The following is a 13,568-nucleotide window of genomic DNA, read 5'->3' as shown; positions in this document are numbered from 1 at the left end:
GGTGTTGGAGATGTGGTTCTGAAGGTCACCTACGACGGCATTGCAGAACACCCCAGGGTACGGATAATAAAACGGATGAGTTGACAAGATCAGTGAATGCCTTGAGACGGAATAGTGGTGAAACGAAACCGACCCTGATGTGCTGGAACTGCGGTGTTGAAGGCCACCTACTGCAGAACTGCAGAAGGAACTGCAGAACACCCCAGAGCACGAAAAATAAGGCATATGATTTAAACAGACAATTAAATGCCATGGGAAGGAAAAGAATTGACAAGAAACCAAAGTGCTGGAACTGTGGAGTTGAAGGCCACGTACGAAAGAATTGCAGAACACCCCAGGGTACGAATATTGAGACCATTTCTCAGCAACGACGCAGGAAACAAATGAATGGTCATATCGAGGAACGGAGGTTGCCAGGTAATGGAAAACCTTGTTTTAAAGCTCTCAAGATTTATACAGTGAGTGGCAACAGTAACGGACTGTCCATTAATGGAAATATCGATGAAGTTCCTTGCAATATGATCATTGACACAGGAGCTAATGTTACCATCATTCGGAGAGATTTAGCTGAAGAGTTTAAACATAAACTTATTTGGACGCCATCCTGTGTTACCCTTCAGACTGCGTCTGGTGACAAGATCGAGATAGCTGGGAAGTTAAACGTGAACATCACGTTTGGAAGTGCCGCCTACCATCACACGGCATATGTGGCGGATATTACAGATCCATGCATACTCGGATGGGACTTTTTAAGGAAATACAATTTTTCCTTAGACTTCAAAAACAACAAACTGCAGTCAACATCTGAGGACACGACTATCCATCGTCAGAAGGGATCCTCACCTGGAAACGCCTACGCCTTGTCTGAAAGACCCAGCTCAGAAAGCTGCCGAAATCATACTAGGGTCGGAGAGAAACACCAGACTACCAACTGTTCTCCATCACAAATGCTTCTCGGTAGTGACCTTCATCTGCCTTGTGATCTCCTGTTTGATCGACATACGGATGCGCCTTCATCGCCTGAGGAATACATCCAAGATGTCCAGGCCCGTTTTGAAGTAATGCACCGTTCCGTACGAAAGCGAGTCAACCTGGCGACGGAGAAAGTGAAGTCCAGATACAACACGAGAGCTGCTAGACATAGATTCCACGAAGGAGACAAGGTGTGGTTGTGGAACCCGATTCAACGAAAAGGACTGAGTCCTATATTACAGTACCTTGGGATGGCCCGTACGCAGTCCTAAACAGGCTAAATGATGTCGTGGTTCGGATCCGTGAGTCTTTGAACTCTTACGACAGGTTAGCTTATTACTATGGCCATAGTACGTAATGTAAATAATTGTAAATATTATCAGACCATGGTCCTTTATGTTTTTAAATGTGTATTTGATTTGATTTGTATTTAGTATTTGTTTTGTATTTAGTATTTGATAGCATTTGATTTGTTTAAGTTAGTTATTGCATTTATTGTTCATGTTGTTTGATATTGTAATGTAATGTTTATGCCTCAGTTGCATTTATGCCACAGTTGTAAGTTTAGCTTCCTGTCCAGGGATTGTACTGCCCAGGACATGCAGAGCAGAGCAGAGCACTACAGACCAGGCTTCCGGCCTCAGGTATAACCAATCGGAATAGTGCCTGACCTGTAGAAATTATCTACTATCTACTTCCGCCACTGCCAGGGCGAGCCCCGCAAACCAGCGGCATTTATTGAGTCCAAGTCAGAAGATACCGATTCACAGTAATGGTTGTTACAATGGCACCTTTGCAGACGTTGTCTGCTACATGAAAAGATGTAAGTGCTGTACTGAGCTGAGTATTATTCATACGCGCGTGTAATTACAATTGCTCTGATTGTGTAATGTTCCATCGGCAGTAATGGGTTAAAAGCACTGCATGAAATTTAGTACATTGAGTTAGTAAGGTGTCCGGACTTCACTACAAATCGTTATTGGTGAACTTAGCTTAATCTATGCTGCGTATCTGTCCGTGTCACATACTAAAGACATACTGTACATACATACATAGCATGATGATATACATAGCATGAAGATTACATACATAGCATGAAGATTATACATAGTACTAAAAATTACACATAGCACTAAAAATTACACATAGCATTAAAAAATATACATAGCATCAAACATTATTACTGTTTTGCTCAATGAACAAATTACATAACTTACTATCCGCACAAATATTCTACTCATTAGTAGATGTGCACACAGAATATTATAAACATTAAATAGGTCCTAGCAGCCACACGTTATTTACATATTACACAGCATATGCGTTTCATAATATGCGCTTACATAATACAGTCAAAAGTCGTTAATTCGGACACCCATAATTCGGAATGATCTATAATCCGGACATCAAAACTAAAAACTTTCTGCGCATGCGCCGCGTTGACACATGCGCAGAGGCGTTCACGCGTGCGCGTAAGACCTTTTACGACTGCGCATATGAGTGTGCGCAAGTGCAGAATACGTTTTCGCGTGTGCATTTTATGTATAATGGACGTATAAGCTAAATAATTATCTATTTCAGTTAATGTTGATGATTGCGTTGTTCCTTAATTTTCGAATTGCATCCGGCTTATTATTTTTTGCAGACTGTAAGAGCAATTTTATAAAAGTAAGCTTAAACTTTCGATTATATCAAATAGAATTTCCGATATATATTTGTTAATATGTAAAGGATCTAAAGCGAAAGTATGTTTTGAAATCCGAAATCTGTTTATCAATTTCACGCTGCTCGGCGGCGGGCGCGTAATGAATTGGAAGTTGATTTGTCAGCACTATCCTTATCTTCAGCGCAGATGTTTTTATTTTATTTGGCTTATAATTCCTTACCAAATGTAGTATTTCATCTCGATATGCTCCGTCTTTGATATGATTTAAAACAAGTTCCTCGTCATTATAATTCGCTTCCGATAGCGAAGAAAAGTGACAGAGGTTATTGAAAACAAAAAAATTTCGATTGACAAATTAGTCGGTGTTCTTGACACAGCAATTATAGGACTTGAACAGCGGAACTTTGTAACTGAACAAGAAATTATGTCTGTTTAATAGAATTAAAGAGAAAGTATTATCACATGAAACGAAGCAAAACTTAAACAACTTACATTGAAAGAAATGTTTAATAAAGTAAACAAATAAATATTAAGCTTTTTCTTTTTGCAAATTTTGATACCCTTTAGATCATAATTGTTCTTTATTTCATAAATTACGGTTTCATATTTTTAATTTTAGAATATCTGCATGCCATCTTACGAGATTTAAACTGATGATCTATAATCCGGAAAAATCGATAACCCGGAATCGCCGAAGTCCCGACGAGTCCGGATTAACGACTTTTGACTGTATATAGGATTATAAGATAAATAATTAAATACTCGAATGCAGAACATTGCAAATTTGAATAGGTAAGTAAATGAATGATACTGAGATACGTTAATAACGATTAATAGTGAGTAACTAAAGAATAGTATTTAATACTAAAGCTCATAAGTGCATAACAAAGTTCGCAAATAGTACTATAAGTTGCAAAATTTCTTAATTTAATGCAAAACATACAGCTGTGTTTCAGGAATTTTGTGCAGAAATCGAAATGAAGCAACTATCTTATAACTATTAATACTAAGTAAGCGCATGATAAATTCTAGATTAGTATTTGCTTGCTTAGTAGGTTACACGATTTGCAATAAGGCATAATTACATAGTAAAATAATAAAGAATATAGGGAAGTGCTATGGCTGACATGACTTAGTGCGCATTTTGATTACATGACACTTCTTGGTAATATGCAATAAAAACATAAGAGATAAAAATGGCAACATACTGAGATGAATGAGTACTAAGAATGAAGTTTCTGAGTACAGTAAGCAAAGCACAGAATACCGTGGTACAATGATTAAACAAGCATGAAATTTGTACAACTGGCAACACATATTATTGATACGCATACAGGATCTTGCTTACATTACTTATGGCAATGCTTAAATATACATAATATAATATATTCTTAAGATAATTTGCTTATGAAACATACTTATAAGAATGTCAGTTCATTACTTAATGCTGATGGGAATCCACTTACATATATATACGTTGGATTATGTATTTACTACATTCAATTTAAGTGGAAGGCATAAAATTACGATTATAATGATTAAATTAATATATTAGACACGTTAAGGTGTTGACAACATATACTGTAGTTACAAAATTCAGGTTAAAATGAAAGCATATGATATCAATTATAATAATTAAGTTAATACTATAAACACATCGAGGATGATTATTACAGTCAAGTAAAAGTCACATAAAGTGTAGTATTTAAGGTAATAAGTTAAATGCATCTAACGAATAGGATAAGAGTATGATGAAAATAATATGGACATAACAGTAGTAAACAGATATTACTTATCTGGTAGCAGGGTTATGCGCTGGGAGGTATTAGGTGACAAATGAAAAGTGTACCCTGCAGAACTTGATGATCTTGTGAAGCTTAAAGCACGCACCCCTCCGTTCTAGTAGTACTTTTGTCCATTCCCTCCAATATCTATCTGAAGGAGGACGCATGTGGTGCGCCTCTGTCAATCTGCATGTAAATGCATAATGGTCTGGCGTTCCGATTAGTCCACATTCACAGAGATCATAGTCTCTAAGTCCAAATCTGTGTAGGTAATCAGGAAACGGGCCGTGCCCAGAGAGGAACGTAGTCAATGAAGATGAGTTGGAGAAGACAAGGTCTGTAACTTTTGGGATAAATTTATACGTCCTTCGACCTGTCCGGGAAGTATCCCATCTCTGCTGCCATTCTGCGTAAAGGTCGCCGCGTGTAATCTTTTTGAGATAAGAGGAAGGCAGAGGTAGAGCATGTTCTGGCAGGAACATACCCGAAGCCGCTTGTTTTGCCTGTTCATCCGCCAGCTCGTTGCCGACTACACCTGTGTGCGCTGGTACCCAGCTAATGATGGGACGGTAATTGAGTGGGAGGTTGACTAATGCCCTTTGTATGTTGAGTAGTCCTTGGGAAGGGGGCAGTGTTACGAATTTGGTATTTAAAAAGCTAATGTTAGTTCAATTATAAATTAAATGGTTTTATTTCTCGTGCAGTGCAGCGCGTGACGAATATTAAAAGAAAGCTAAGCCGGAAAATTGAAAATACAAGAGCGCGTGCATTAAATAAATAAATATCTCTTTTTGATTTCGAGAAAGTACCGGAAAATTCTAGCGCCTGATTTTAAATTCTTATAAAAGGAGGAAAACATCTCAGTTTGTAGGAGTTGCTTAGTTTGTTGTTGTTTAGAAAACTGCTCTTGTCGATTGTAGCGAATTCGCGGATTAGCTTTCTTTAGCTGTTTTGAATTACGTCCTATTGGACATTTGAGTAGTTAAAAGATAACTACTGTGAGATATTGTAATACTGCATGATAATTTGAGAAGATTTAAGGTGGTCTACTACAGCAGCATTACAATACTAAAAATTTGTTTACTCGCAGAATCGCTAATTAAGAAACTATGTTGCGTGAAATTTGGCAGAAATATAAAGCAATAGGTCAGTTTTCGAATCACAATGTTAGAATCAGGTTTGAAATGAAATTTACTTAAATATTATATTTTAAAAAAATTAGTTTGAAATACGTAATTTTAATGTGTAGTTTGGAAAGCCATCAATAGATGGCGCTACGAGTTAAAATTTAGCTTTGTAATCTTATTTCTGCAAAAATTCACGAAGTAATTGATTTTGATATCAGTTATAAATCATATTTTTTTCTAAATAATATTTAGAATCGTTTCATATATTCCTTTATACACAGTTGTCACTAAACAGTGTCAGCTGTCAGCGGAATAACGTTTACGGCATTGCTATTCCGCACTCGTTTTGTTTACATTTATTTGTGCTGTGGTCAGTTAGCAAAAAAATATGCGAAAATATCTAGGACGACAGAAAAAATCCAGAATTCAGCGAAAACGTCGAGCTCAAGAAAAAAATATGAAATTAAATTCCCGATATGTGGAAGATTCCGAACAAACGGACGTTTTCGAAAGGTGAGAAATAATTTAGTCTTTATATCGACTAGCTCGCGTTTATGATTTCGTAGTAAGTTAATTCCGAAGTAAAATATGCGTATTTTTTTTAGTGAAGGTCAGAAATTATTGATACAACTGCATCTGTGTCAAAGGAGAATCATTGCCTGGATGATTTTTTTACAAAGTAAGTTTTTTTTTTTTTTTTTCATGTGTTTGTGTGTGTGTATGAGGGGATGCTAATAATTGTTCAATTCTTTTATAACAATTTATGCCTCCATTCACACTAAATTGTTGGGAAATATTGAAAGGGTAAATTTCAATTCACAAGGAATTGCTGAAATAATTGAATCTTTTCAAAAGTATGAGCATGTTCTTGCGATCTAAATTGAATTCACCATCATTACATGGTATTATTGGAAATTTTATAGTCATATGTTTGCTACGAAATGCTTTGTCAGTTACCTATGGTATATTTTTACAGGTGTATGCACATTTCATTCATGTGCTCGCTGTTCAACTTACTTTTTTTTATTATGTCATTTACTTGGATGTTAAAACTTTCCTTTAGCGTTGGAACATTTTATGGTCATTTAGTAAAATTTATATATAAATATATATTATTGCTTGTTTATTTATGGTTCTGTGTATTTGTCATGCATGCATGTTGTGAAGTGTAGTTTTTGAAAAATATGTCACAAATGGTAAATTCCACCAAAAGCTGAATTGATATTGGGATGCAGGTAATTAGAAAATATCTGCCGTGTATTTTGAGCGTAAACCATACTAGTGCCAAGAATGGGACCAATATGCTCAGGCTTGCATAGCCTTTTTGCCATTGTCCAAATTGAATTATCTCTAGTAGAAAGGGAGTGAATGCTTTCTCTGTATAACAATAAAATATCTGTCTGATCAAAAATCTACCAATAAGAAACTTTTCATATGTTATGTGACAGACTTTCTGCAAACAGAAGGAATTCTCATAGGAAGATTGTCTGAACATTTAAAAACTATATTCTGCTTTTAGGGGCCTAATATTTTAGGCCCCTAAAATTAATATTGAAATTTCTAAAATGTTGAAAAATATGTCATCTGTATTCTGTGCAAAAAAATATAATCCCTTTTTCATTTCTGCATTTGCAATTCCTGCATTTTCTTTATTCCTACATTTTTTAATTGGAAGGAATTTCATTCACAGAGCTCTCTAATTTATTCTTATAAATCATGTAGTAATGTACCATTTTAGATAGATATAAATAACACATTTTGTAATTTTTCTAAACTGTGGTTATACAGCATGATATAATAGCTACACAAGGTATGGCGAAACAGTATACAGCAATATCTGTCGCACTGTCTGAGATGGGTGGTAGTCATACATAGCTTAATGCTTAAATTTGTTATGTGTTATTTATTTATTCATGTTTTTTTTTAATTATGTTATAGCAGTTTATTTCTTTCATTTTTAGGTCTGGAAGTTAAAAATTTGACTTTTCTACACCAGAAGTTACAGCTAATGTTCCTAAGACAAACCAGGCTTTTTTGAGGTAAGTTGGTTTATTTCTAAAATAGATATTAGCTGTGCATGATATTGAAACTCTTATAGTTACTTAATTATGATTAATTAATTATATATTAATTTAGAAGTCAAGCAACCAAAATCAGCGTTATATTTTCAAATAGTGAATATTTCAAAATATGCTGATTTTTGTTGCTTGACTTCTAAATTAATACTTGGTCGGCATGTTATTGTATCTTAATTAAATTAATTATGGCTCTTTTCTTCTCAGTTCTGATCTGGACATTTCAGTTATTGACTCTGACGTAGAAGGTAGAAATACAAGCTCTCTTTTGAGGTAAATATGTATTTCTCTATGCCAAAATTAAAATGTCATCATTTATGTTTTTCTTTTATGGTGTTACATTATGTTGTTTACATACTGATAGCTATTAAAACTGTTAAGTATAATATTGTAGCTATCAAAAAGAGGGGGATGAATTTGATTTGTACCAAATTTGGATGTTTTGCATGAAAGAACTTGAAAATAAAAGATTTTTTTTTTAATATATTCATTGCAATCAGTGAAATTTTCAGACGGGACACTGAAGCAAATGAAAATATTTTGGGGTTCGATTCTTTTGATGGGAGCCTCATCAATAAGCCTACTATCTTTTTTAAATATTGCTTCTTTTTCATTGTTTTCATGATGTTTTATTTTTCCTTCATGAAAGAGATTTTTAATAATTTAAATTTTGTTAATAAAATATAACAAAATGAAATCTGTAATTTTTCTAAACTGTGGTTATACAGCATGATATAATAGCTACACAAGGTATGGCGAAACAGTATACAGCAATATCTGTCGCACTGTCTGAGATGGGTGGTAGTCATACATAGCTTAATGCTTAAATTTGTTATGTGTTATTTATTTATTCATGTTTTTTTTTAATTATGTTATAGCAGTTTATTTCTTTCATTTTTAGGTCTGGAAGTTAAAAATTTGACTTTTCTACACCAGAAGTTACAGCTAATGTTCCTAAGACAAACCAGGCTTTTTTGAGGTAAGTTGGTTTATTTCTAAAATAGATATTAGCTGTGCATGATATTGAAACTCTTATAGTTACTTAATTATGATTAATTAATTATATATTAATTTAGAAGTCAAGCAACCAAAATCAGCGTTATATTTTCAAATAGTGAATATTTCAAAATATGCTGATTTTTGTTGCTTGACTTCTAAATTAATACTTGGTCGGCATGTTATTGTATCTTAATTAAACTAATTATGGCTCTTTTCTTCTCAGTTCTGATCTGGACATTTCAGTTATTGACTCTGACGTAGAAGGTAGAAATACAAGCTCTCTTTTGAGGTAAATATGTATTTCTCTATGCCAAAATTAAAATGTCATCATTTATGTTTTTCTTTTATGGTGTTACATTATGTTGTTTACATACTGATAGCTATTAAAACTGTTAAGTATAATATTGTAGCTATCAAAAAGAGGGGGATGAATTTGATTTGTACCAAATTTGGATGTTTTGCATGAAAGAACTTGAAAATAAAAGATTTTTTTTTTAATATATTCATTGCAATCAGTGAAATTTTCAGACGGGACACTGAAGCAAATGAAAATATTTTGGGGTTCGATTCTTTTGATGGGAGCCTCATCAATAAGCCTACTATCTTTTTTAAATATTGCTTCTTTTTCATTGTTTTCATGATGTTTTATTTTTCCTTCATGAAAGAGATTTTTAATAATTTAAATTTTGTTAATAAAATATAACAAAATGAAATCTGTGATTATGTGGCTATTATTTTTTCCATATATGTTTATTTGAGGAAAGCCAAAAATTTTTTCATTTTACAGAAATTTTAAGAAAAATATAAGGATAAAATTTTTTAAATAATTCTGATTACTACCTTTGCTTTCCTCTCGTAATGTGCCTCAAGTTAGAGCAATTAGAAAATAAATTTAAGTCATGTGATCTTTTTTTCCAAGTTTTTTTTTAGGCTTAGGAGTATAAATTGCTTATCCCCACAAGACATTGCATCTTCTTAGTATGCCATCCTAAGGCTCCGTTCAGATGATGGTATAAATGTCATAGACACATAATCATAAGGCATAAAATGTGGGAGTTCCATTCACACCTGCGAGAGAGGGTCTAAGCCATAGCCAATTAGAGAAGCTAAATTTGTGCATGCATGTATGTGTCTACAGCTTTCTCTCTTAATAGGTTTCATGTATATGCTCTGATTGGCCGACTCTTATATCAAGTCGACACAAAGTTGAAAACTTCAAGCTTAATGCCCAAACTAGTTTTTGTGACATAGCAAGGTCTGACTATGAAGCGTTGTTAGTTGGGAATTATGACATTTATACAACGGCTTGAATAGAGCCTTAGAAAGCCATTTGGTAACTGAGGTATCCACCATGAAAGAGTTATTCTTGCCCCTCTGAATTCAGTGTTTACTGGAACTCGAACATTTTATACTCAGGTGTAGAGGCTCTTCATGTGAAACCTCCGGCACACAAAGTACTGACTAATATTGCACGAGCAAATGACACTGCGAGCATGGAAGCAGCAGTTGTGAAGATGACTCATCTTCTTGTAGTAATATACTGATAATCCAGTGCATTATTATTGTTAATTTATTTAAAACTGACATTTATTTAGATCTGTGGTATTTATAAGGCAGTTTATCAATAGCAGGTAGCATCTTGCCTCTTTGCTTTGATCAGGGCCTGTGCAACCAGTGGTAGTCAAAATTTTTAGAATTTAGAGAATAGTGCATAGCAGAATTTTATAATTTAGCAGAGGGCACTGAGCAGCAGAATTTAGAGGCAAAAAATTGTTCAGAACTTACGAAGACATCAGCCAGCAGAATTTAGGATATGCAGAGATTACACTGAGTGGCAATAGTGCCATATGTTACATTTGCTATCTGCATTATTAATTTGTGAAACAATTTCAGCTGTTTGAAAATGCATTTTTCTGTTAGAAATTTGTATTTCTTGCAATTTCTTTTTTTTTGGGGGGGGGTATATGATGTACTCTGTTGTCGAGTATATGGTGTTAAAAATATTTTATCATATTTTTTTTTTTTTTTTCAGGTGTAAATTTTGTGCATGATTTGGCTTTCATTGAGACATCTCTGGGTAAGGAGTTACTAAGGAAGAGAAACTTATATGCAGGTTGAAGCATGCAGCGTCAAATGTATAAGGAATATAAAAGATGCTGTATATTGTATAAGTTTGAATAACCATAATAAAAAAATTTCTTGAAAATTGTGTTTTTTCTGCGAGTTATTAAAATTGGAAATAATTAATTACAATATTTATGAAAATTTTCGAAAATAAAAATACAAGTAGTATTTAAAAAGTACTGCAAAACAACTGAAACTAACGTATCTCCAGTTCATTGATACCAACCATTTTTGAAGGGTTCATTGATACCAACCATTTTGTTGGTATCAATGAACCCACTACTTTCTAAAAGCATTTCTGTCAATTACTAAGGGTTAATGAACAGGTGTTGAATTCTCAAGATGAATGTTGCCGAAACAGAAAAAAGGGTACTTCAGAACATTTTGCAGTAGCTCAAAGTCACGAACCTGATCTATACTGTAGTCAGGGAGAAATTATTCCCCTTCCTTTTCTTTCAAAAGCTGAGTTTCCAAACGCACAACGGGAGGCCGTTGCTAAAAGCTGTGGAACCAGTTTTATAGCTATTCTTAGCAACTTGTCAGCTGTTTTTCAGATAACACAGTAAATCTCGGGGAGGGGGGATTTGAAATCATGATCACTGCCGGTACGGCAGAATTTAGGTACAGCAAAATTGTAAAATTCAGCGAAGCATCAAGCAATAAAATTTTAGAATTTGGGGAAAGGGTACTTGACAACAGAATTTATTGCGTACAAAGTCAGCAAAATGCATAGCGCCGTACCTGATTCATGATACAGCAGTATTCATTACCAATAGCAAACTTGTTTGAGGATAAGCTCGAAAAAACGTTTTCTAGTTGTTACCTAAAATCGGTAAACAATAATCTTTGAAAGATTATTCGATTATATCGTTACTAATATGGTAAAAATTTGAAAAGCAATCAGAAGCCGTATCTCTAGGGTCTTCACGTCACGATTTATTTTTATTTGTTCGAATATGATATTTAAATCTCTCTTCCTACAAGTATGTGTTTTCGTACGTATAAAGTATCAAAAATAATAAAAGTAATTAATAAATTTTCTCTAGTTGCTCTGAAAACTACATCTGAATATAAAGATAAGAAAGACATCAGTAAATTGCTGTTGTTATTTGCTGATCATAATGGTAATCAACCGAACGTGATCACATATACCGTCTTCAAAACTTTGATTTTTATCAAGCTTCATATAAATACTAGGTTTTTGTTAGTCACGTAACTTGGCATCCTAAATTTGAGATGACAGATGAAATAACACTAGTTCTGAATTAGTTCACTCAGGAAGTAAAATTTTCTCCTTCCCGTCAATATAGCATATTTATAGCTCCCAATGATGGCGATCACTAACTAAATATGTTATGGATTAGAAGCCTATTGCACTCCATAAGTTTTTCTTTATTTGCTTTATGTGCATGCATGCTAGGTTGTGGAGGAAATTAAAAAGCCCTTTTTTTTTTTACTTAGATTATTCGAATGTATACGCCAGACATTTATTTGTTGAACTGTAGTTATAATTTGGAACGTGGTGTTAGAGCCGTTGGAGCCGAACCGAACGCCAGTTTGTTTAGAATTATAGAGTTTGATTACGCCAAAGCAGGTGAATTTGGAAAACACCAAAATCGGTCATGCATCCAACTCGTTCATCGAGGCTTGAACTCCGGATGAACTACCAGTGTTCGGCGGCTCGCTTGCTAGAATTTAGGGAGGAACTGATTGTTAGAATTGCGTTAATCTCTTTGAATGTAGCAAAGCCACGAGGGTTACCTTCTTAAGATGGCAGGCCTTCGTGGAGGAATTTTCTGAAGGCTTAGATTAGGTTATTATGGCAAACCACAGTAGGATGCGTTCATGTTGAACTTTCTTAGAGAAATTGGCTCCCCATACACGTTACACATGGAGAAAATTATGAAAACGTCCATGCAGCCGGCCCGTTAGCCTTGATTCGAATCCAAGTCAGAACTACCAGTGTTCAGCGGTTTAATTCCTCTACCGCGGGAGGGCCTAATTGCTGAAGGGAACTGGCTTGTATTCATGTTACACACGGTGAAAACAAACAATGCAACCAGCTGATTCGTCTGGCATCGAACCCAAACCAGTTCGAACTTCCAGTATTCAGTAGTCTTAACCACTCGGCCACTGGTGGCGTGTGGGTAGGAGCCACAGATAATGTAGTGAGTAGCAAAAATCCCTAATAGTGGCCCTGGTTACTAGTAGGTTTGTAAGTATATTGGTAATCATCCAATCTACAACAAGGAAATTTCGGAGCTTAATTGTAAAGTCAAATGCGACACTCCGATAAACGTGGTATATGTAGAGATGGAAAAATTTATTATTTAAAATATTTGTATTTATTAGTAAACATTTTATAAAATTTATTCTTAATTTAGCGTTTAAGAATTCTAAGAGAGTTATCTGAGTATTTTTTCCTCCTCTGGTAATCCAATAAAATTGAGTAAATTTATGTTCTGTAATATCTTTGCGTGTTACATACATAGTTTTTTTTTTTTTTTTCGTTCAAAGTTAGACAAGTTTACACAAACAATACAGGTCGAAAAGAGAGCTGGTCTGCGCCCGGTGAGCCTGTCGGCAGCGTCGCAAAGCGTAATTTGACTAACGAAAAGATCATGCTTTGGATCTGGTGAGATCCATAAAAATGAATCTCTCCATTAGTCGCACTATGCATCACATAAACGTCAGCTGTGCGCCGCATGAGCTGACTCAAGCAGATAAGGTCAGACGTGTTCGAGCCTGTACTATTCTTCTCGAATATCAACGCAAAGTTAAAGTTCTGGACCAGATAGTCACTTGTGCTGAAAAATAAATT

The 13,568-nt window shown here is 34.6% G+C and overlaps 1 protein-coding gene across 1 annotated transcript; it reads left to right on the top strand.

The window, feature by feature from the left end:
- Positions 1-189: 189 nt before the first annotated feature.
- LOC118199360 (uncharacterized) lies at positions 190-10,832 on the top strand. Its single transcript, XM_085813416.1, has 7 exons — positions 190-1,299; positions 6,155-6,228; positions 7,511-7,588; positions 7,832-7,897; positions 8,526-8,603; positions 8,847-8,912; positions 10,656-10,832. The coding sequence occupies exon 1, from the start codon at positions 252-254 to the stop codon at positions 1,242-1,244; it is 993 nt and encodes a 330-aa protein (XP_085669542.1). The 5' UTR covers positions 190-251; the 3' UTR covers positions 1,245-1,299; positions 6,155-6,228; positions 7,511-7,588; positions 7,832-7,897; positions 8,526-8,603; positions 8,847-8,912; positions 10,656-10,832.
- Positions 10,833-13,568: the final 2,736 nt, after the last annotated feature.

This window comes from Stegodyphus dumicola, chromosome 1 (assembly GCF_044657685.1).
Source record: "Stegodyphus dumicola isolate Sdum_Otavi_A_Nest chromosome 1, ASM4465768v1".
Classification (NCBI taxonomy): Eukaryota; Metazoa; Arthropoda; class Arachnida; order Araneae; family Eresidae; genus Stegodyphus; species Stegodyphus dumicola.
The sequence above is the reverse complement of the archived record's forward strand: the minus strand, read 5'-3'. Positions and strand labels throughout refer to the sequence as shown.

What these genes read in the sequence shown, in the direction of transcription:
- LOC118199360 (XM_085813416.1), top strand. Translation starts at nt 252, where the DNA reads ATGGGAAGGAAAAGAATTGACAAGAAACCAAAGTGCTGGAACTGTGGA.